Consider the following 21,415-nt stretch of genomic DNA (forward strand, 5'->3'; position numbering starts at 1 on the left):
ACATATGATAAAAAGTCTCCTTTTTATCATATGTAAAATGGAAATATTAATGCCTGTTCAGTTTAACATGCTGGTGTTACGAAGATAAAATTAGATAATAGAAGTGAGGAAAATTTGCAAACTCTAAGAGCTATAAAGATGAAAATGTTTTTCTGTTCTGTAAAATAGAAGATAAAAATTTCACAGGTGTGATGTGAGGGCAAAGGAGATTATTTTTAAAGTATTTTGAATTTTTTCAAAGTTAGGTGTTCGTAAAAGATTATAACTTGGATGATCACTATAATCGTTTTAGGTTGTATTATTTTAAATTGGACAATGGAAATAGTTTATAAAGTGACTCATAATTCTCTAATGAAGAATATTATAAATATCCTTATGTTTCCCTTATAATTATGTTCATAACTATTAACTACATAATAGTAAAAATAAATGGTAGTGGATTTTTTTTTGGTATAATTGCCTGTTACTGGGCTGCAGTTTTAAGCACTGAAATAAAGGACAAGCTATACATTATTGTAATTAATAATAGCCTATGCTGATTGAATGATAAATCCTATTTGCACATTATTCTACCCCCATTACTGCCTGAGCTTGGCTTAGGAATGGAGGATTATGGGTTCATTTATTAGAGTGAGATGCAACCCAGGAACTAATTTTAATGATCTATTGAAGTAAAAAGGATTTCCCTTCTACTGTTCAGGTGAGTAAGCCAGATTAGGTACATATTCCTCTAAATCTATGGTTTATACCAGGAACTGGACTCTTGATTCAAAAAAATGCACTAGAAAGCACAGAAAATAGGAGTTGATATCCTTGCTACCTGAATATCATCACCTGGACTTCTAATTTCTTACCTTTTTTTTCTCAATAATTTTTATATGAAAACATATTAAAATGATATTTTTTACATATTACATTATTAAAATTCATTTTAGTGGTTTCTTTTTATTGTTTATTTTTTATTGAAGTATAGTTAACAACACAATATTATATCAGTTTCAGATGTACATCATCATGATTTGACAATTTTATACATAATGAAATGTTTACTACGTTAACTATGGTCACAATTTGTCACCACACAATATTAATCTGTATTCCCTGTGCTGCACTTTACATCTCCATGAATTTTTCATTTTGTAATTGGAAGTTTGTACCTCTTAATCCCCTTCACCTGTTTCACCCATTACTCACCCCCTCCCCTCTTGCAACCACCAGTTTGTCTCTGTATCTGTGGGTCTGTTTGGGGTTTTGTTTGTTTATTTTTTAGATTCTATATGTTATTTGTCTTTCTCTATCTGACTGATTTCACTTAGCATGATACCTTTTGCTGATACTAATGGTGAAGGATCCCATCACTACAAGTGAATTCAGAGTAAGGAAATCTCACGTCATCTCTCAGAATGCATCTGAGATACTTCTTGTGGTTGGGAAACTAAATGGCATTAGGACATGAAGGTTAATAGCATAGCACTTGTCACTTTTTTCATGCTTAAATTTTTTTTCTTTCTCTGAATTCTCTTTCCCTTTCCCTTTCCATCCTATTCTTTTTTCTTTCCATTTCCTTTTTATATTCCACTTCCTCCTTTCCATTCTTTATGGTTTCTTTCATTAGGAATTAGGAGACAAATTCTTTTTTTTTTTTCTTTTTTCAATAAATACATGCTGATTTATTTATATGGATAAGATGGTTTTCTGGGGATAAACTCAGGAGGAAGTGTGAGCATTTTATTCATTTGTAATGTCCCTACCCTGACAGGCCCGGCAGCAGGTTCTAGGACAAGCTAAAATCATCCCCTATTTAAAAAAAGAAAAAAACGTTACCCCCTGGCAGTCCTGGGGCAGGGGCTAAATTTTAAAAAAAAAATTTTCCCCAGTGATTTCTAATTGTTTTTGATACAGAGCCTTGGGAAGGAGTTTCCACTGGATTCAGGATGAAGGCATGACTTCTGCGTAGTGTTGGGGAGAAAAGGGTAGGAGTAGGACTCATGCAGCCTGGCCTCTTAGCCCACAGACGCCAAGAGGATGTCTACCGGCAGCTCCTCTGAACTTCTGGCTGTCACCTGCATTGTTACTGTGTCCAAAAGCAGCAGTCGGGAGCGCACCAAGATGTCATGACCTCCCTGGAACACACCAGCCAGGAGCAACGTATGGGTGTTCTTGTTATCTGGCACTTTGTCTGACCTCTCACAAGGGTGCATTCCCAGGAATTTCACGATATTGCCCACAGCCTCTTCAAGTGTCTTGATGGTAGACAAGGTGAATGTTTCCTCCTTCTCGAACTCATCCCCTACCTCATCCCACACGCTGCTTCAAAGTTCAGCTTCATGACCTTCTGGATGTGATCAGCGACAGTGACTTCCAGATCTTCCAGCACATATTCATCTTCATAGCCTTCATCATCGGTCTCCCCAGTGGTGGGGTCACAGTCCTTGACAGTGAACTTCATCATGCAGCTGAATGTGCAGGCCACAGCTGTAGGGTCCTCCTTGGGCAGTGTGACCAATGTGTAGCAGGTCCCAGGCTGGTTGTAGGGTAGGCTTCGGGCAGGCACGTAACAGAGCACCTCATAGGCTTCAGTGGGCTCCATCTGCACTGTGAAGTTCTCCAAAGTCTGGTCGTTGAGTGTGTTTGTGCAGTCAAACTGGAACACCATGTGGTCAGTGAAGGTGTGTTTGGTGCAGCGGATGACATACTCAGTCTCTGATTCAGTGAGGGCCACAGGCTCAGGAGACGACTTGAAGAGGGGCCCCAGCCCTTGGAACTCTGGCACTGCCGCCAACTGCTCCTGGAAGATCTCTTGCCGGGTGGCTGCCACTTTCTCAGGCTGCTTGGTGGCTGTGATGGGGGTACTTTCTGTTCTCTGTTCTGCCATTGGTGTGGTCGCTAGGGGCACAGACTTGAGGTCAAAAGGTTTTTCTGATGGTTCTAGAGTGTACTGCTGCAGAGCTCTCTCCAGACCAGGGATGGAAACAGTCAGACCATTTAGGATATAGCCCTCATTGAGGGCCTTCTGCTTCTGCTCCAGGACATTGAGATAGAAGGTGGCTCGGTCCCTTACTTCATTGTCACCGTCCATCACACACCTCTTCAGCAACACCAAGATACTGGGTAACATCTCTTCATTCTGGGCTCCAAACTTGGCCAGAGCACTCACAGCACCTGCCCGGACCTCCTCATGCTCCAAGACCATGCGATTATAAATGAAGCGGATGTACTTGGAGGGGTTGTTGGTCTTGGGCCCCTCCTGGCCTAGAAGATGCAGGATGGGGGTGGCCAGCACGGTGAACTCGCAGTCCTCAATGAATTCGCACAGGTGTGACAGCCCGGTCTCCTTGCTCTCCGTGTTCTCCTCAATGATGCTGATGATGCAGTCCACGATGGCCCGCTTGTACTCAAAGCCACCCTCTTCCCGTAGCATGGTGAACAGGAAGTTCATGAGCACAGCGTGTTTGCGAGGATACTTCTGACACAGGGCACTGATGGCCTGGACCACCACCACCTTAAACTCATCTGAGATCTCTGACATGAAGGATGAGATCTGCTTCATGAGGCGGTCTTTTTTTTTTTTTTTTTTAAGATTTTATTTATTTATTTGACAGAGAGAAATCACAAGTAGATGGAGAGGCAGGCAGAGAGAGAGAGGGAAGCAGGCTCCCCGCCGAGCAGAGAGCCCGATGCGGGACTCAATCCCAGGACCCTGAGATCATGACCTGAGCTGAAGGCAGCAGCTTAACCCACTGAGCCACCCAGGTGCCCCAGGAGGAGACAAATTCTTAAATGCATTTTTTAATACAAGCATGCATTCCTTGGCTGAAAAGACATAATGACTTTATTTTACTAAATGACTAGTAGCAAATCCTTTTCAGAGGGAAGAATTTTTAGGAGGTAAAGGGGCATTACAATGTGCTTAGAACTAAGACAACTTCAAAAGAAACACAAACATATTCTTCTAGGTGCCTTTCTTGCAAGAAGAGAATCTTTTTGAAGTTTATCTCTCAGTGACTATGAGGTCTCTCTACCTTAAGAACCCTTGCATTTATATTCTTTGATCCAAATTCTCATTATCTTTGCATCACCCCAGGCAGAGGTTCAAATGATATTGTCCATGTTAATTCATCTGATAAAATAATTAGATTGGCTGCCCATTTCTGGTTAATAGTGAAATTTTCCAGTTTCTTTTTTTTTTTTAATATAATTTTTTATTTTTTATAAACATATATTTTTATCCCCAGGGGTACAGGTCTGTGAATCACCAGGTTTACACACTTCACAGCACTCACCAAAACACATATCCTCCCCAATGTCCATAATACCACCCCCTTCTCCCAAACCCCCTCCCCCCAACAACCCTCAGTTTGTTTTGTGAGATTAAGAGTCACTTATGGTTTGTCTCCCTCCCAATCCCATTTTCTTTCATTTATTCTTCTCGTACCCACTTAAGCCCCCATGTTGCATCACCACTTCCTCATATCAGGGAGATCATATGATAGTTGTCTTTCTCCGCTTGACTTATTTCGCTAAGCATGATACGCTCTAGTTCCATCCATGTTGTCGCAAATGGCAAGATTTCATTTCTTTTGATGGCTGCATAGTATTCCATTGTGTATATATACCACATCTTCTTGATCCATTCATCTGTTGATGGACATCTAGGTTCTTTCCATAGTTTGGCTATTGTGGACATTGCTGCTATAAACAATCGAGTACATGTGCCCCTTGGATCACTACGTTTGTATCTTTAGGGTAAATGCCCAATAGTGCAATTGCTGGGTCATAGGGCAGTTCTATTTTCAACATTTTGAGGAACCTCCATGCTGTTTTCCAGAGAAGTTGCACCAGCTTGCATTCCCACCAACAGTGTAGGAGGGTTCCCCTTTCTCCGCATCCTCGCCAGAATCTGTCATTTCCTGACTTGTTGATTTTAGCCATTCTGACTGGTGTGAGGTGATATCGCATTGTGGTTTTGATTTGTATTTCCCTGATGCCGAGTGATATGGAGCACTTTTTCATGTGTCTGTTGGCCATCTGGATGTCTTCTTTGCAGAAATGTCTGCTCATGTCCTCTGCCCATTTCTTGATTGGATTATTTGTTCTTTGGGTGTTGAGTTTGCTAAGTTATTGATAGATTCTGGACACTAGTCCTTTATCTGATATGTCGTTTGCAAATATCTTCTCCCATTCTGTCAGTTGTCTTTTGATTTTGTGAACTGTTTCCTTTGCTGTGCAAAAGCTTTTGATCTTGATGAAATCCCAATAGTTCATTTTTGCCCTTGCTTCCCTTGCCTTTGGCGTTGTTCCTAGGAAGATGTTGCTGCGGCAGAGGTCAAAGAGGTTGCTGCCTGTGTTCTCCTCAAGGATTTTGATGGATTCCTTTCGCACATTGAGGTCCTTCATCCATTTTGAGTCTATTTTTGTGCGTGGTGTAAGGAAATGGTCCAATTTCATTTTTCTGCATGTAGCTGTCCAATTTTCCCAGCACCATTTATTGAAGAGGCTGTCTTTTATCCATTGGACATTCTTTCCTGCTTTGTCGAAGATTAGTTGACCATAGAGTTGAGAGTCTATTTCTGGGCTCTCTATTCTGTTCCATTGATCTATGGGTCTGTTTTTGTGCCAGTACCATGCTGTCTTGATGATGACAGCTTTGTAATAGAGCTTGAAGTCCGGGATTGTGATGCCACCAACGTTGGCTCTTTTTCAATATCCCTTTAGCTATTCGAGGTCTTTTCTGGTTCCATATAAATTTTAAAATTATTTGTTCCATTTCTTTGAAAAAGATGGATGGTACTTTGATAGGAATTGCATTAAATGTGTAGATTGCTTTAGGTAGCATAGACATTTTCACAATATTTATTCTTCCAATCCAGGAGCATGGAACATTTTTCCATTTCTTTGTGTCTTCCTCAATTACTTTCATCAGTACTTTATAGTTTTCTGAGTATAGATTCTGTGTCTCTTTGGTTAGGTTTATTCCTAGGTATCTTATGGTTTTGGGTGCAATTGTAAATGGGATTGACTCCTTAATTTCCCGTTCTTCTGTCTTGCTGTTGGTGTAGAGAAATGCAACTGATTTCTGTGCATTGATTTTATATCCTGACACTTTACTGAATTCCTGTGCAAGTTCTAGCAGTTTTGGAGTGAAGTCTTTTGGGTTTTCCACATATAGTATCATATCATCTGCGAAGAGTGATAATTTGACTTCTTCTTTGCCAATTTGGATGCCTTTAATTTCCTTTTGTTGTCTGATTGCTGAGGCTAGGACCTCTAGTACTATGTTGAATAGTAGTGGTGATAATGGACATCCCTGCCGTGTTCCTGACCTTAGCAGAAAAGCTTTCAGTTTTTCTCCATTGAGAATGATATTTGCGGTGGGTTTTTCATAGATGGCTTTGATGATATTGAGGTATGTGCCCTCTATCCCTACACTTTGAAGAGTTTTGATCAGGAAGGGATGCTGTACTTTGTCAAATGCTTTTTCAGCATCTATTGAGAGTATCATATGGTTCTTGTTCTTACTTTTATTGATGTGTTGTATCACATTGACTGATTTGCGGATGTTGAACCAACCTTGCAGCCCTGGAATAAATCCCACTTGGTCGTGGTGAATAATCTTTTTAATGTACTGTTGAATCGTATTGGCTAGTATTTTGTTGAGTATTTTCGCATCTGTGTTCATCAAGGATATTGGTCTATAGCTCTCTGTTTTGGTGGGATCCTTGTCTGGTTTGGGGATCAAGGTGATGCTGGCCTCATAAAATAGTTTGGAAGTTTTCCTTCCATTTCTATTTTTTGGAACAGTTTTAGGAGAATAGGAATTAGTTCTTCTTTAAATGTTTGGTAGAATTCCCCCGGGAAGCCGTCTGGCCCTGGGCTTTTGTTTGTTTGGAGATTTTTAATGACTGTTTCAGTCTCCTTATGGGTTATGGGTCGGTTCAGGCTTTCTATTTCTTCCTGGTTCAGTTGTGGTAGTTTATATGTTTCTAGGAATGCATCCATTTCTTCCAGATTGTCAAATTTATTGCCCTAGAGTTGCTCATAGTATGTTCTTATAATAGTTTGTATTTCTTTGGTGTTAGTTGTGATCTCTCCTCTTTCATTCATGATTTTATTTATTTGGGTCCTTTCTCTTTTCTTTTTGATAAGTCTGGCCAGGGGTTTATCAATTTTATTAATTCTTTCAAAGAACCAGCTCCTACTTTCATGATTTGTTCTATTGTTTTTTTGGTTTCTATTTCATTGATTTCTGCTCTGATCTTTATGATTTCTCTTCTCCTGCTAGGCTTAGGGTTTCTTTCTTGTTCTTTCTCCAGCTCCTTTATGTGTAGGGTTAGGTTGTGTACCTGAGACCTTTCTTGTTTCTTGAGAAAGGCTTGTACCGCTATATATTTTCCTCTCAGGACTGCCTTTGTTGTGTCCCACAGATTTTGAACCGTTGTATTTTCATTATCATTTGTTTCTATGATTTTTTTCAATTCTTCTTTAATTTCCCGGTTGACCCATTCATTCTTTAGAAGGATACTGTTTAGTCTCCATGTATTTTGGTTCTTTTCAAACTTCCTTTTGTGGTTGAGTTCTAGCTTTAGAGCATTGTGGTCTGAAAATATGCAGGGAATGATCCCAATCTTTTGATACCGGTTGAGTCCTGATTTAGGACCGAGTATGTGAACTATTCTGGAGAATGTTCCATGTGCACTAGAGAAGAATGTGTATTCTGTTGCTTTGGGATGAAATGTTCTGAATATATCTGTGATGTCCATCTGGTCCAGTGTGTCGTTTAAGGCCTTTAATTCCTTGCTGATCTTTTGCTTGGATGATCTGTCCATTTCAGTGAGGGGAGTGTTAAAGTCCCCTACTATTATTGTATTATTGTTTATGTGTTTCTTTGATTTTGTTATTAATTGGTTTATATAGTTGGCTGCTCCCACGTTGGGGGCATAGATATTTAAAATTGTTAAATCTTCTTGTTGGACAGACCCTTTGAGTATGATATAGTGTCCTTCCTCATCTCTTATTATAGTCTTTGGCTTAAAATCTAATTGATCTGATATAAGGATTGCCACTCCTGCTTTCTTCTGATGTCCATTAGCATGGTAAATTCTTTCCCACCCCCTCACTTTAAATCTGGAGGTGTCTTCGGGTTTAAAATGAGTTTCTTGGAGGCAACATATAGATGGGTTTTGTTTTTTCATCCATTCTGATACCCTGTGTCTTTTGACAGGGGCATTTAGCCCATTAACATTCAGGGTAACTATTGAGAGATATGAATTTAGTGCCATTGTTTTCCTGTAAGGTGACTGTTATTGTATATGGTCTCTGTTCCTTTCTGATCTACCACTTGGAGGCTCTCTCTTTGCTTAGAGGACCCCTTTCAATATTTCCTGTAGAGCTGGTTTGGTGTTTGCAAATTCTTTCAGTTGTTGTTTGTCCTGAAAGCTTTTAATCTCTCCTTCTATTTTCAATGATAGCCTAGCTGGATATAGTATTCTGGGCTGCATGTTTTTCTCGTTTAGTGCTCTGAAAATATCATGCCAGCTCTTTCTGGCCTGCCAGGTCTCTGTGGATAAGTCAGCTGCCAATCTAATATTTTTACCATTGTATGTTACAGACTTCTTTTCCCGGGCTGCTTTCAGGATTTTCTCTTTGTCACTGAGACTTGTAAATTTTACTATTAGGTGACGGGGTGTGGGCCTATTCTTATTGATTTTGCGGGGTGTTCTCTGAACCTCCTGAATTTTGATGCTCGTTCCCTTTGCCATATTGGGGAAATTCTCCCCAATAATTCTCTCTAGTATACCTTCTGCTCCCCTCTCTCTTTCTTCTTCTTCTGGAATCCCAATTATTCTAATGTTGTTTCGTCTTATGGTGTCACTTATCTCTCGAATTCTCCCCTCGTGGTCCAGTATCTGTTTGTCCCTGTTTTGCTCAGCTTCTTTATTCTCTGTCATTTGGTGTTCTATATCACTAATTCTTTCTTCTGCCTCATTTATCCTAGCAGTGAGAGCCTCCATTTTTGATTGCACCTCATTAATAGCTTTTTTGATTTCAACTTGGTTAGATTTTAGTTCTTTTATTTCTCCAGAAAGGGCTTTTATATCTCTCGAGAGGGTTTCTCTAATATCTTCCATGCCTTTTTCGAGCCCGGCTAGAACCTTGAGAATTGTCATTCTGAAGTCTAGATCTGACATATTACCAATGTCTGTATTGATTAGGTCCCTAGCCTTCGGTACTGCCTCTTGTTCTTTTTTTTGTGGTGAATTTTTCCGTCTTGTCATTTTGTCCAGAGAAGAGTATATGAGGGGGCAAGTAAAATACTAAAAGGGTGGCAACAACCCCAGGAAAATATGCTTTAACCAAATTAGAAGAGATCCCAAATCGTGAGGGGGGAGACAGGGGATAAAAAGAGGTTCAAAAAGGAAGAAAGAAAAAAAAAGAAAAAGAAAAAGAAAAAAGAAAGAAAAAAAAAGAAAAGAATTTAAAAAAAAAGAAAACACCTAAGAAAAATATAAAAAAGAAAAAATATATGTATTATATAAACTAGTAAAAAATCGTTAAAAAAGAAAAAGGTAACAGTTAAAAAAAAAAAAAGAATTTTACCCGAAGGCGAGAAAAAAAACAAAAAATGAAAAAGAAAAAAATTAAATTAACCGCAAGACTAAAAAAAATCACAGGGCAAAAGCCATGAGTTCCGTGCTTTGCTTTCTCCTCCTCTAGAATTCTGCTGCTCTCCTTGGTATTGAAACCGCACTCTTTGGTAGGTGAACTTGGTCTAGGCTGGATTTCTTGTTGATCTTCTGGGGGAGGGGCCTGTTGTAGTGATTCTCAAGTGTCTTTGCCCCAGGCGGAATTGCACCGCCCTTACCCGGGGCCGGGGTGAGTAATCCGCTTGGGTTTGCTTTCAGGAGCTTTTGTTCCCTAAGCGCTTTCTGTAGAGTTCCAGAGGACGGGAATACAAATGGCGGCCTCCTGGTCTCCGGCCCAGAGGATCCGAGAGCCCAGGGCCGCACTCCTCAGTGCGCGCTCAGAGAACCGCGCCCAGTTACTCCCGTCTGCCTGACCTCCGGCCACACTCCGAGCTCACGGAGCCTGCGACCGGTTCAAGGTCACCCCGAGCTGCGAGCTTACTGTTGGCTCTGTCTCTGTAGCCGGCTTTCCCGTTCCAATACCCGCAAGCTCTGCGACACTCAGACACCCCCGATCCTTCTGTGACCTTGCGGGACCTGAGGCCACGCTGACCCCGTGTGGGCTTTGCCCCGGGTAGCCTCTGGAGCGATGTCCCTCAGCGGAACAGACTTTTAAAAGTCCTGATTTTGTGGGCGTTTGCTCTGCCGCTTGCCGGGAGCCGGCCCCTCCCCCCGGGGTCTATCTTCCCGTCGCTTTGGATTCACTTCTCTGCCCGTCCTACCTTTCAGAAAGTGGTTGTTTTCTGTTTCCAGAATTGCTGTTCTTCTTCTCTTCGATCTGCCGATGGATTTTCAGGTGTTTGCAATTTTTAGATAAGCTATCTAGCTGATCTCCGGCTAGCTGAAGTAGTCTCGGCCTGCTACTTCTCCGCCATCTTGACTCCTCCAATTTTCCAGTTTCTAATGGAAAACCACCACAGAAACTTGGCTACTCCTTTCAACAAATGAAAGGGAATTTCCTCAATGTTTAACTCATCCCGGGATAACAGAACGAGTAATCAAATATCATAATTCTGCTTGATTCAGCCACCAAACGTAGCTCTATTTTTAGTGTCATATAGCCATGAGACCTGGATCTCCCATCCTGATTTCAGCCAAGAAGATAATTGCTTATCCTCAAGGCTAGGCATGCAATACATTGATTTCCTGTTGGGACCTGTACTCAAAGAGAACATTATCAGTTCTGCCTTCTGCTTCTAATGTAGTGGGTTTTGTTTCTTTGTTTTGTTTATTTTGTTGTAATTTTTGATATAAATAATTCCTCACTCCTTATAATATTTGGGATAACAAGAATCCATGATATAATTTATTTGGAACCTTCTTTAGAGATACCTATAGATTGTGGGGCAGGCAAAAACAACACATTAAAGTACTGGCATGCTTGCTGGGGCTCACACACTATTTGCTCTGTTCTTATTTAATTTATTACTAATTGCAATTTTCAAGAACATATTCTTCACTGCATATCTGAAATGAAATTAGCTTATCTGAACTCACTCTAAGAGTTTGAAAGAGCTTGTTTTCTGTTGGACAAAAGCTTAAGAATGCTTGAAGGAAAAGGAGGGGGAGAAAATGTCTCCAAATGCTAAATGTCTCCATTTGTAGAAGTTTGAGCTACCTCACTCATCCTTCTAGTGTGCTGTACTCTGACCTAACAAAAAAAAAATAAGTAATTTAGTGAAATAGTACTAAACTCCCATGGTTATTAACTATAAATATAATTAATGAATCCATAAGTCTTTCAATAATTATATTTTATAATTATTTTTATAATTATATTTTATATAATTTATATTTTATATAATTATATAATTTATATTTATATAATAATTATATTTTGTAATTATTTATAATTAGAATTAAAATAACTTTTATTAATTATAAGATTTATAGTCCCTGCAGTTATTGAGTGTTGTTTTATTGTTCTCAGAAACAGCTTGAAACCTCTCATTTATTTTATAAAATGCCAAATTTTGTGGAAGAGTATGAAATTATCATGATTTTCCCTCCCCACCAGAATTTCATGTGTTTCTTAGAAATGAATTTCACTTAAAACTTCATGATTAACACAATTACTTCTGAGTGTTCTTGGAAATAATTTAATAATCTCTGCTTAAGAAAAGTGAGATTTTGAGAAATTAAAAAAGTAAAAAATTATTAAATGTATAAAATGGATTTGTTAGTTTACCCCAAAAGGGGTGGAAGAATGAACCATGGACTCAGTGTTTCTAACAGAGGAGGAGAAGAATTATGGAAAACAGTCCTTCCTTATAATTACAGGTGCACAGTTGTTAGAACCCATGACCTGTGGCTATTACAGACCACAATTAGAAGAATGAGAAGTAGATCTGGGAGGTAGACCAGGTGTGTGACCCAAAGTATATTTGTTGAATGGTATGTGCCCAAACTCTTGCAACTCGGAACATTTTTTTTTTTTTTAAGATTTTGTTTATTTATTTGACAGAGAGCGAGAGATCACAAGCAGGCAGAGCAGCAGGCAGAGAGAGAAGGGGAAGCAGGCTCCTTGCTGAGCAGAGAGTCTGATCTGATGCGGGGCTCGATCCCAGGACTCTGAGATCATGACCTAAGCCAAAGAAAGAGGCTTAACCCACTGAGCCACCCAGGCGTCCCAGCCTCAAAACATTCTTACTCCTACTGATTAAACTATTATTGGCTGGAAAAATATATGCTTTACAGTGCTTGTACTATTGGCATCTTGGCATTACTAGGAATTGATGGTAGGGACAGAGCAAAGTCTGAGAGAGCTGAGAAAGTGTTTTATGATGGTAAAGATTTTAATAGTTTAGAATGTAGCTGCCATCACAGAATTCTTAAATCAGCACAAAGAAAGAACTTGTTACTTTTTGCCCTGTTCGACATTTGATATTTTAAAAAATGGACAGTACTTAAACTTTACAGTGACAGCAAGGCCTTCTCATGTCTATCATATCCTGTCTACTGACCAACACTCCAGCTGTGTCTGGTGTCACTTTCCACCTTGCTTACTATGTTGCAGATACACTGTTTTTATGTTATATTTTCTATGATCCAGTCTCCTTCCAACTCCTAGCATCCCATTTGCCCTCAGAGAGAAGTGTTTTCCTTTCCTTCCTTTCTTCTTCTCTTTCTTCTTCTTTTTCTTTATTTTCTTTTCTTTCTTTCTCTTTCTTTCTTTCTTTCTTTCTTTCTTTCTTTCTTTCTTTCTTTCTCTCTTGAAATTAGTTTCTTCTCACGTTCAAGCCCTGCCTGACATGCCACTTATTTAGATATGCCCTCCTGCCCACCTCATCTAAATTAGGTTTCCGCGTTTCACCTTCAGATATATCTGCCTCAATATCCCATTTTCATCAAAGATATTTTATTTTTTTAATGTCCTTTTTAAAAAGATTTTTATCTATTTGATAGAGAGAGAGACAGAGAGAGAGAGCGCACGCGTGCACACAGCAGGGGGAGCATCAGGCAGAGGGAGAGGGAGAAGCAGGCTCCCAGCAGAGCAGGGAGCCAGATGTGGGGCTCGATCCCAGGACCCTGGGATCATGACCTGAGTTGAAGGCAGAAACCCAACTGACTGAGTCACCCAGGGGCCCCTCATCATTTTCTCATTAAAATGAGAAATTATTTTTATTATTGTATACTTCTTGTTGTCCCTTTCCTCTATTTGAATATAAATTCAATGAGAAACAGAATGGTTTCCATTTCATTCAAGGATGAATTGCCAGTGCATAATAGAAATAGAAGGTATAACTTCTGATGGGAAAAAGAAAGTTATGATTAGGTTTAACAGCTTTAATGAGAAGAAAGCCAATACAACGTTATATTTTTGCACTATTCTGTGACCTTTTCGGAGACCATGACTACCCAAGAAATGTAGTATTAGTGATAAAGTAAACCTTTATTTTCCACATTAGATCAGGAAATAAAATGTGTTTAGGAAGAAAATCAAACTTTGACGAGAGAATATTCTATCTATTGTTGTCTATAATATTGATGAAAATGTAAAAGAATGAAAGTACAACCTCTTTTAGCAAAATTAACTTTGTTAAAAGAACTTTAATTCCGTTGGATTTTTCTGTAATTAATCTGGCATTTTCACTTTTGCTGACAGGGTTTAACTGAGTTAGAGCTGCATATCTTCTAAGAAAGAGTCAAGCACTGTTAAAACAAAAACTGAGGAGAAAGTGATCATAAGTAAGATATTCTTATAAAAGGAGAGGTTATCTGTACAGTTTCTGACTTTGTTTCAAAATTCACTGCTGCATTTTTCTTTTTTTTTTTTTTTTTTTTTTTTTTTTTTCAAAGATTTTATTCATTTATTTGACAGAGAGAGATCACAGTAGGAGAGAGGAAGAGAAGAGATCACAGAGAGAGGAAGGGAAGCAGGCCCCCTGCTGAGCAGAGAGCCCGATGTGGGACTCGATCCCAGGACCCCGAGATCATGACCTGAGCCCGAAGGCAGCAGCTCAACCCACTGAGCCACCCAGGCCCCCCACTGCTGCATTTTTCTGATGGTATTGTATGGGAAATTTGTTTTGGAAAACAGTGGGCAATTTTAGGGGAAAAAAAGAAAGCAAAGCTGGAAACTTGAGCATTGAAGTTCTACTATTATGACTCTAGAATAAAATTTGCCATTTTTGCTTTCAGATAGTCAAGAAAATATAATTTTGGAGAAAAAAAAAGTCAAATTGGTTGTTTTATACCATGATGATAGAACTATTGTCTTGCTAAACACTTGGCTCTTTAAAATGTACTTTAGTGTTCTTGTGAAAACAGACTGATTCATTAACAACATGTTATACATTTCATCAAAAACAGAACTTTTCAATAAAATACCTCCGCATAATATGGTGTTATTCTTATTAAATTTATTGTTCTGATTCATCAGCCATGAGTTTTAAAAAATGAGAAAAGAAGGCCACAATTAATCTCATGCATAAAATAATTCTCCATAGCTCTAGGGTTTCCATATGTTTTTAAGCTACTGATATTTACATATATCAGAATAATTAACTCTGTACGTGAATTCTTATGACTGTCTAAAAACATTTTGAGGGTGTATACTAGGGCTTCTATTTTCTAAAACTGCCCATGAATCATTTTAATAAGTAAAACAAAGATAAGAACTCTACACTTTAATTCACATCAATTTTCTTTTACATCAATGGAATAAATCTTGCTTTCTCTCCAAAGAGATCAACATCATTTCTTCTCAGGCCCTTTCATTTTAAAATTCTTAGCCGGTGCCTGGGTGGCTCAGTGGTTTAAGCCTCTGGCTTCAGCTCAGGTCATGATCTCAGGGTCCTGGGATCGAGCCCCACATCAGGCTCTCTGCTCCGTGGGGAGCCTGCTTTGCCCTACCCTGCCCTGCCTGCCTTTCTGTCTGCTTGTGATCTCTGTCAAATAAATAAATAAAATCTTTAAAAAAAAATCTTAGATTTGTGTGCATATATGTTTGAGTGTGTATATATGTGTATATGTTTAAAAATTGCATATGTTCCCATTCAAATGTGGAAACAATGAACAATATAGTTTCCTTATTTTTCCATAAGTGAACTTCAGAAAAACTTAAACTTCGTGAGGGAAAGTAATATATTAGGAGATGAATATTCAGTCAAGCCATAGTTCACACTTACTGTCACGTTTGTTGATCCCATATCAAATGATGTTCCAGGATTCCTCTTCCTACTATAAATCTCCTCTAGGTACAGAGAGATACCTATGTCCATGGATTTGGAGAAGAGGTCTCTGGTATGCATGCTCTTCTCTTCATTACTTCAGATAAATTCCAGATGATTCATTAACTCATCTCAACTAGACTCTGAGCCATGGTTTCACAACTTGCTCTACCTACTGCTGAAATACCTTGAGGTTGGTATAATTTATGGTCTGTTCAGAACATGGTGGTTCCCTTTTCCCCATAATGTGGCTCTCTTTTGGTTCTCACTGATTCCTCAAATCTTTTGAGTCTCAGAAATACCTGCCATCCAGGCCCTGGCTTAGACTATTCATGTCAAAGCAACCATCCCAAGGCTACCTATTCCCTCATCAGGGTGGTCCTAGCCTCATGGCAAGCTTGGCTCCCAATTTTGAGCTCTTCCACAGAGGAATACCAGAACTTCTAGATCCCTCTCCCATTGTGTGTAGACCCTACACTATCTCATGTTTATTCTCTTAGGCATACCAAGCCACTCTCTCTCTTTAGCTACAACTAACCACTACCAAAGGCGGGGGGAACCAACTTCAGAGTGTTTAATAACAGGGTGTTTAATAAAAATAAAGAGGCATTTCCACATGATTTAAAAGCAGGCATCCAAAGCAAAAGAATTTTCTAGGTACCTCTCTTGCAAAAAGAGTTTTTAAAAGATTATCTATAAGTGACTATGAGGCTGCTAAGTAAAATGCACCAGATATATCTCCAATCCTGGCTTCTACCTTGGTCGTACAAAATCTTTAGGAATTTTGAGATTCTGCTGTTGTTAACATAGTCAAGGTGTGAAGATAAGTTTTCCCCATGAGGAAAAACAAGTCTATGTTGGTCTTGAAACTATGCAGTGACTGTGTTATTCTGGGCTTAGTCCTGTTTTTACCTGAGGTGGTAAGTTTCATGGCCAAGCCTTCATTGTAGTATTTTAAAAATGTTTAATATTTTTATTTTTTAAAAGATTTTACTTATTTATTTGACAGACAGAGATCACAAGTAGGCAGGGAGGCAGGCAGAGAGAGAGGAGGGAACAGGCTCCCTGCTGAGCAGAGAGCCTGATACAGGGCTTGATCCCAGGACCCTGGGATCATGATCTGAGCCAAAAGCAGAGGCTATAACCCACGGAGCCACCCAGGTGCCCCAAAAATGTTTAATATTTTTAATGCACTGCTTCAACTGTCTTTCATTTTCCAATATTTTAAAGTAGGGTTATATTTTATTGTGTGTGTGTGTTTTGTTTTGTTTTTGCTTTTTTAATGTGAGTTTGCTGATTGAAGGACTGTGTTCTTTATCTTTTATAAACTGTATCCATAGTGCATTGTCTTTAAATTCCAGGTTGTCTTTTTAAATTGAAATAAGAACTCAAACATATTTGCAAAAATCTCCTTCCCAATTTTTTCCATTTACATTTTTCTGTACATGAGTCAGGGCTTTTTTTTTTTTTTTTTAACAATTTGTTAAATTGTTAATTTGTTCTTTTCTAAAGAACTGTTCTCTCCATGCTCATATTCCATTAGTTGTATAAATAATGAAAGAAGTAACAAAAAGTACACCTGGAGAAAAAAAGATTTGGGAAAAAATACAAATTGTTCTTAGTAAGCATGCAAGCTTATCTGGTGGTAGCAGAAATGAGAGACTATTAGACCATAATTTAGTAGCCTTGAGCAGGGCTTGGGTGATGAACATAAATTATGGGCTTTGCAAGGGAAATTGGGATTCTTAGTTAATCCAATGGGTTTGTTAAGTAGAGGCCCGTTAAAAGGGCTCCTGCCATATTTACATATTTTTTATATGGTAGTATCAATCATACATATATTATATGTTTCCTTTTTCCTCTTCACTTAGTTGAATTCAACCACCTACTTGTGGACACGTACCAGTTATTTTTGGGGAATATCAGGATGAGTGGGGACTGGACCCTGAATGCAAAAAGAATCATGCAAAGGGGATCACAAATAGTCATTCATATTTTCCACCAAGTGCAAAAACTAATAATAAATGGTTTTACCTATTAGAAATAGGCCCCCTTGTGAATTATTTTTATGTTAGCTTTTCTTCCAGTATTTTATGTAATGTTTTACTGTATAATTTAGAGAAAGTGTTAAAGACATAAGAGCAACTGAAAGTGTGTGCCCTCATCACTAATTGCTAGTCTACATTAGTTACAACTCTTTTAAATGTTCTTCACTCAGGTGTGAGGAGGGTTAAATTTAAATCTTTCTCAATATCCTGAGATTTCTGAGTCATCTCTCTATCTCTGAAAAAAATTGAACAGGATAGCATCTAGTTCTTTAGCAGATGGCTTTTAACTTATAAACGTCTATAGGTCATTTGCCTCACTCAAAACTCCACTCCATGACTGGACATCATTATTTGGCCTTCCAGTACTTCTGAGCAATATTTGGCCAATTTTTTTTTCTGATTTTCCTTTTTTCCTTCACCTTTTTGAAGTTTGTAGTAAACAAAAAATGGAATAATTATTTGATGGTTAACATAGTGCATTTTTTTTAAGTCTTTGCAATTAGATTCAGTTTTGTTACATTTCAAAATTAGGGAAGTATTTTATCATTACTTTTTTTTTTTTGAAGATTTTTATTTTCTTTAGAGAAAGAGAGAATGTGAGTGGGTGGTGGAAGAGAGATGGCATTTTTTATTTATCTTAATAAAATTGCCTGACATATACTTGGCACTTAGAAAAGTTTGTTAAATGAATCTAACTGAAGTAACATAATTGCTTATGTAAGATTTCTCTTGTTTTAAGTGGTGTTTTTAATAAGATGTTTTCCATTTTTAAAGAAAGATAATAGAAAATTTTAGAAACAAAAAAGTAATGCTAATAGGAACCATAGCAATTATCAGTCCATCTTTTCCAATTTTCAGATGAAACTGACAGCCAAAGAAATTAAGTGATTTAACGAATGGCAAGTTAAACTGACTTCACACTTTTAAGATGTATTACTGAACCATGTGGTTTATTTAGTTAACAATTTTGATTCAACCAAGTTGTATGAAGTATGTGTAATGATGAAAGCACTGTAATTGAAGTGCTGAGCTTTAAAAATAAAAAAAAAAATTAAAAAAGGAATGAAACACAACATTCCTACCCACAAAGAGTTCACAAACTCTGGACTATTATTTGGGAATTACTGAGATTTTATTTTCCAACTCAGAACTGGAATCTGGGCTAGAGATATGGATTTGAGAATTACTGACAACCAGTTGTTATAACTAAATGCATGTGGTAAATGAGATCACACAAGAAAATAAAATAAAACAAAAGAAATAGTTGAACTAAGGGTGGAGTCCTAGTGGTGACTTGTTTATAAGATGAAAGAGTCAAGGGGGAAAAAAAAGAAACACTTAAGAGGAGGAAAATCAGAAGATAATAATAGTTCTTTGAAAATGAAGGGACTTAGAAAATTAAGGAGTGAGTGATGGGTTCTGTTATGTACTTTGCAGAAAAGCCAATCATGATGGAGACTTAAAAGACAACATTGAAATAAAAAATTCAGAATCCTCAAGGATTCTTGCAAAAGTGCTTTTGCTACTAAGGGAGTAGTATGTTAAGGGCCACAATCCAGATTGCAAAGAATTTTGAAAGGAAGAGATGGACAGGAACATAAAAGTCAAAGATTAACATTTTCCAGAATTTGTTCTGCTAGTTGCCTCATAGGTTTTAATAGCCATTGCTTGAAAAATATAAGAAGTTTGGGGCAGAGTTCAATTGTGAAATATCTTTGGGAGACAATTTAAAAACTTAATTTTGCTATAGAACTTCTCAGAAAATTTATTTGGCAATGGGAATGGATCCACAAAAGGGTATATTTGGTCATCTACTTTTTTAAATAAAGAAGAAAATATTAACACTTTTTGAGATTAATATTCTACATTAGTCATCTGGGAAATTTTGTTTTGTAATAAAAAGAAGAAACCAAAATGTTTAACATTAATCGAGAGAGAAGGGAAAGAAAGAGCAAGATTTAGAAAAGAACTTTTCCCCAGTTTTATTGAGATATAATTATGTAACAGTTAAGGTATACAGTGTTGATTTGATACATTTATATATTGCAAAATGATGACTACCATAGGGTTGGCTAACACTTCCCTTATTTCACATAATTACCATTTCTTTTTTGTGATGAGGACATTCAAATATATTAAACAGTTTTATTAACTATAATCACCATACTGTACATTAGATCCCCAGAACTTTTACATCTTAAAACCAGAAGTTTGTACTCTGGTCATAATTTCCCCTTTCTCCCCAACCCTCCTGCCTCTGGTAACCACCATTCTAGTTTCTCTTTCTACAAGTTATTTGTTTGTTTGTTTGTTAGATTCCATATATAAATGAGATAATACAATATTTTTCTTTCTGTGTCTGACTTAGTGCACTTAGCATTATGCTCTTAAAGTCTATCCATATTGTCACAAATTGCAGGATGTCCTTCTTTCTCATGACTTAATAATATTTTTGTATGTATCCATCCTATATCTTCTTTATCTGTTCATCTATTGAAGGACACTTATGCTGTTCTCATGTCTTGGCTACTGTGAATAATGCTACATTGAACATGAGATTGTTGACATCTCTTCAAGATCCTGTTTTCATTTCCTTTGCATATATACCCAGAAGTAGGATTGTTGGATCATGTGGTAGCTCTATTTTTAACTTTTTGAGGAAACTTCATACATTTTCAATAGCAGCTGCACCAGTTTATCTTCCCGTCAACAGTGCACAAGTATTCCCTTTTCTCCACATCCTCTCCAACACTTGTAAACCCTTGGCTTTTGATATAACCATTCTCATGTGCAAGGTGATGTCTTGTGTTTTGATTTGCATTTCCCTGATGATTTGTGATGATGAGTGCATTTTCATGTGCCGATTGGCCATCTGTAGGTGTTCTTCAGAAAAATATAGGAAGATTGACATCATATAAAGCACTTTTACTGACCACAAGAGTATAGAAATAGAAATCAATTATAAAGAGAAAACTGAAAATCCACAAATATTTGGAGATTAAACAACATGCTACAGAACAACCAGTGGAGCAAAGAAGATACAAAAGGGAAACAAAAAAATCTTCAGACATATGAAGTTACAACATATCAAAACCTATGGAATACAGCAAAATGCAACATATTAAAACTTGTAGTACACAGTTCTAAGAAAGATGTTTATACAGTGGTAAACACCTACAATGAGCAAAAGGAAAGATCTCACATAAGTAACCTGACTTTACTCCTCAAGGCACTAGTAAAAGAAGAACAAACTATTGTCAAAGTTAAAAGAAGAAAAGAAATAATAAAGATTGGAGCAGAAAGAAATGAAGAAGAGTCTAAAGAGACGGTAGAAATGATCCATGAAACCAATTGCTTGTATTGTGAAAAGAAAACAAAATACATAAACCCTTAGCTAGACTTATGAAGAAAGAGAGAGGATTTAAACAAACATAAATGAAAGAGGAGACGTGACAACTGATACCATACAAATACAAAGAACATGAAAAGCTACTGAGAATAATTATACATCAATGAATTGGGATGGACTAGAAAAGATGGATAAATTCTTAGTAAGTGCCTTTGCTTGCTATATATCCCTGCTCATTTTCTGGCCCTCCCAAACCTTATTTTCAAATTTTAGTTTAAACACTGTTAGAAGAATCCTGTTAACAACAAAAAGATTGTTTTTTAGGGTGCCTGGGTGGCTCACTTGTTAAGCATCTGCATTCAGCTCAGGTCATGATCCCAGGGTCCTAGGATGGATGGATGCCCCCCACATGTCACCTGGCTTCGAGGTGAGATTTGAGAGTTGTCTGGGTTCTTGAACCCTTCTCGCCGTGCTCCCTGGGGATGACCGCTGGCCATCACCGGTGCGTTGAGGGGGCGCGGGGACCTGGGCCTGCGGGGACCAGCGGTGTCCCGAGTGGGGAAGTGGGGTCTCAGGGAGGGAGCAGGAGGGGAGCGCAGCAGGCGCTGGGCGGGCTGCGTGCCTGTGGGCACCCGGAGGTGCAGAGCGCACATTGGGCTCCCT

The 21,415-nt window shown here is 38.1% G+C and overlaps 1 protein-coding gene across 1 annotated transcript; it reads right to left on the reverse strand.

Annotated features, from left to right (window-relative positions):
• Window positions 1–1,713: 1,713 nt before the first annotated feature.
• LOC131825526 (coatomer subunit gamma-1-like) lies at window positions 1,714–21,405 on the reverse strand. Its single transcript, XM_059165019.1, is given in 3 exon segments — window positions 1,714–2,303; window positions 2,306–3,558; window positions 21,162–21,405. Coding segments are annotated over 3 exon segments (1,797 nt in total). The 3' UTR covers window positions 1,714–2,003.
• Window positions 21,406–21,415: the final 10 nt, after the last annotated feature.

The sequence above is a fragment of the Mustela lutreola genome, chromosome 2 (assembly GCF_030435805.1).
Source record: "Mustela lutreola isolate mMusLut2 chromosome 2, mMusLut2.pri, whole genome shotgun sequence".
In the NCBI taxonomy this organism is placed as follows: domain Eukaryota; kingdom Metazoa; phylum Chordata; class Mammalia; order Carnivora; family Mustelidae; genus Mustela; species Mustela lutreola.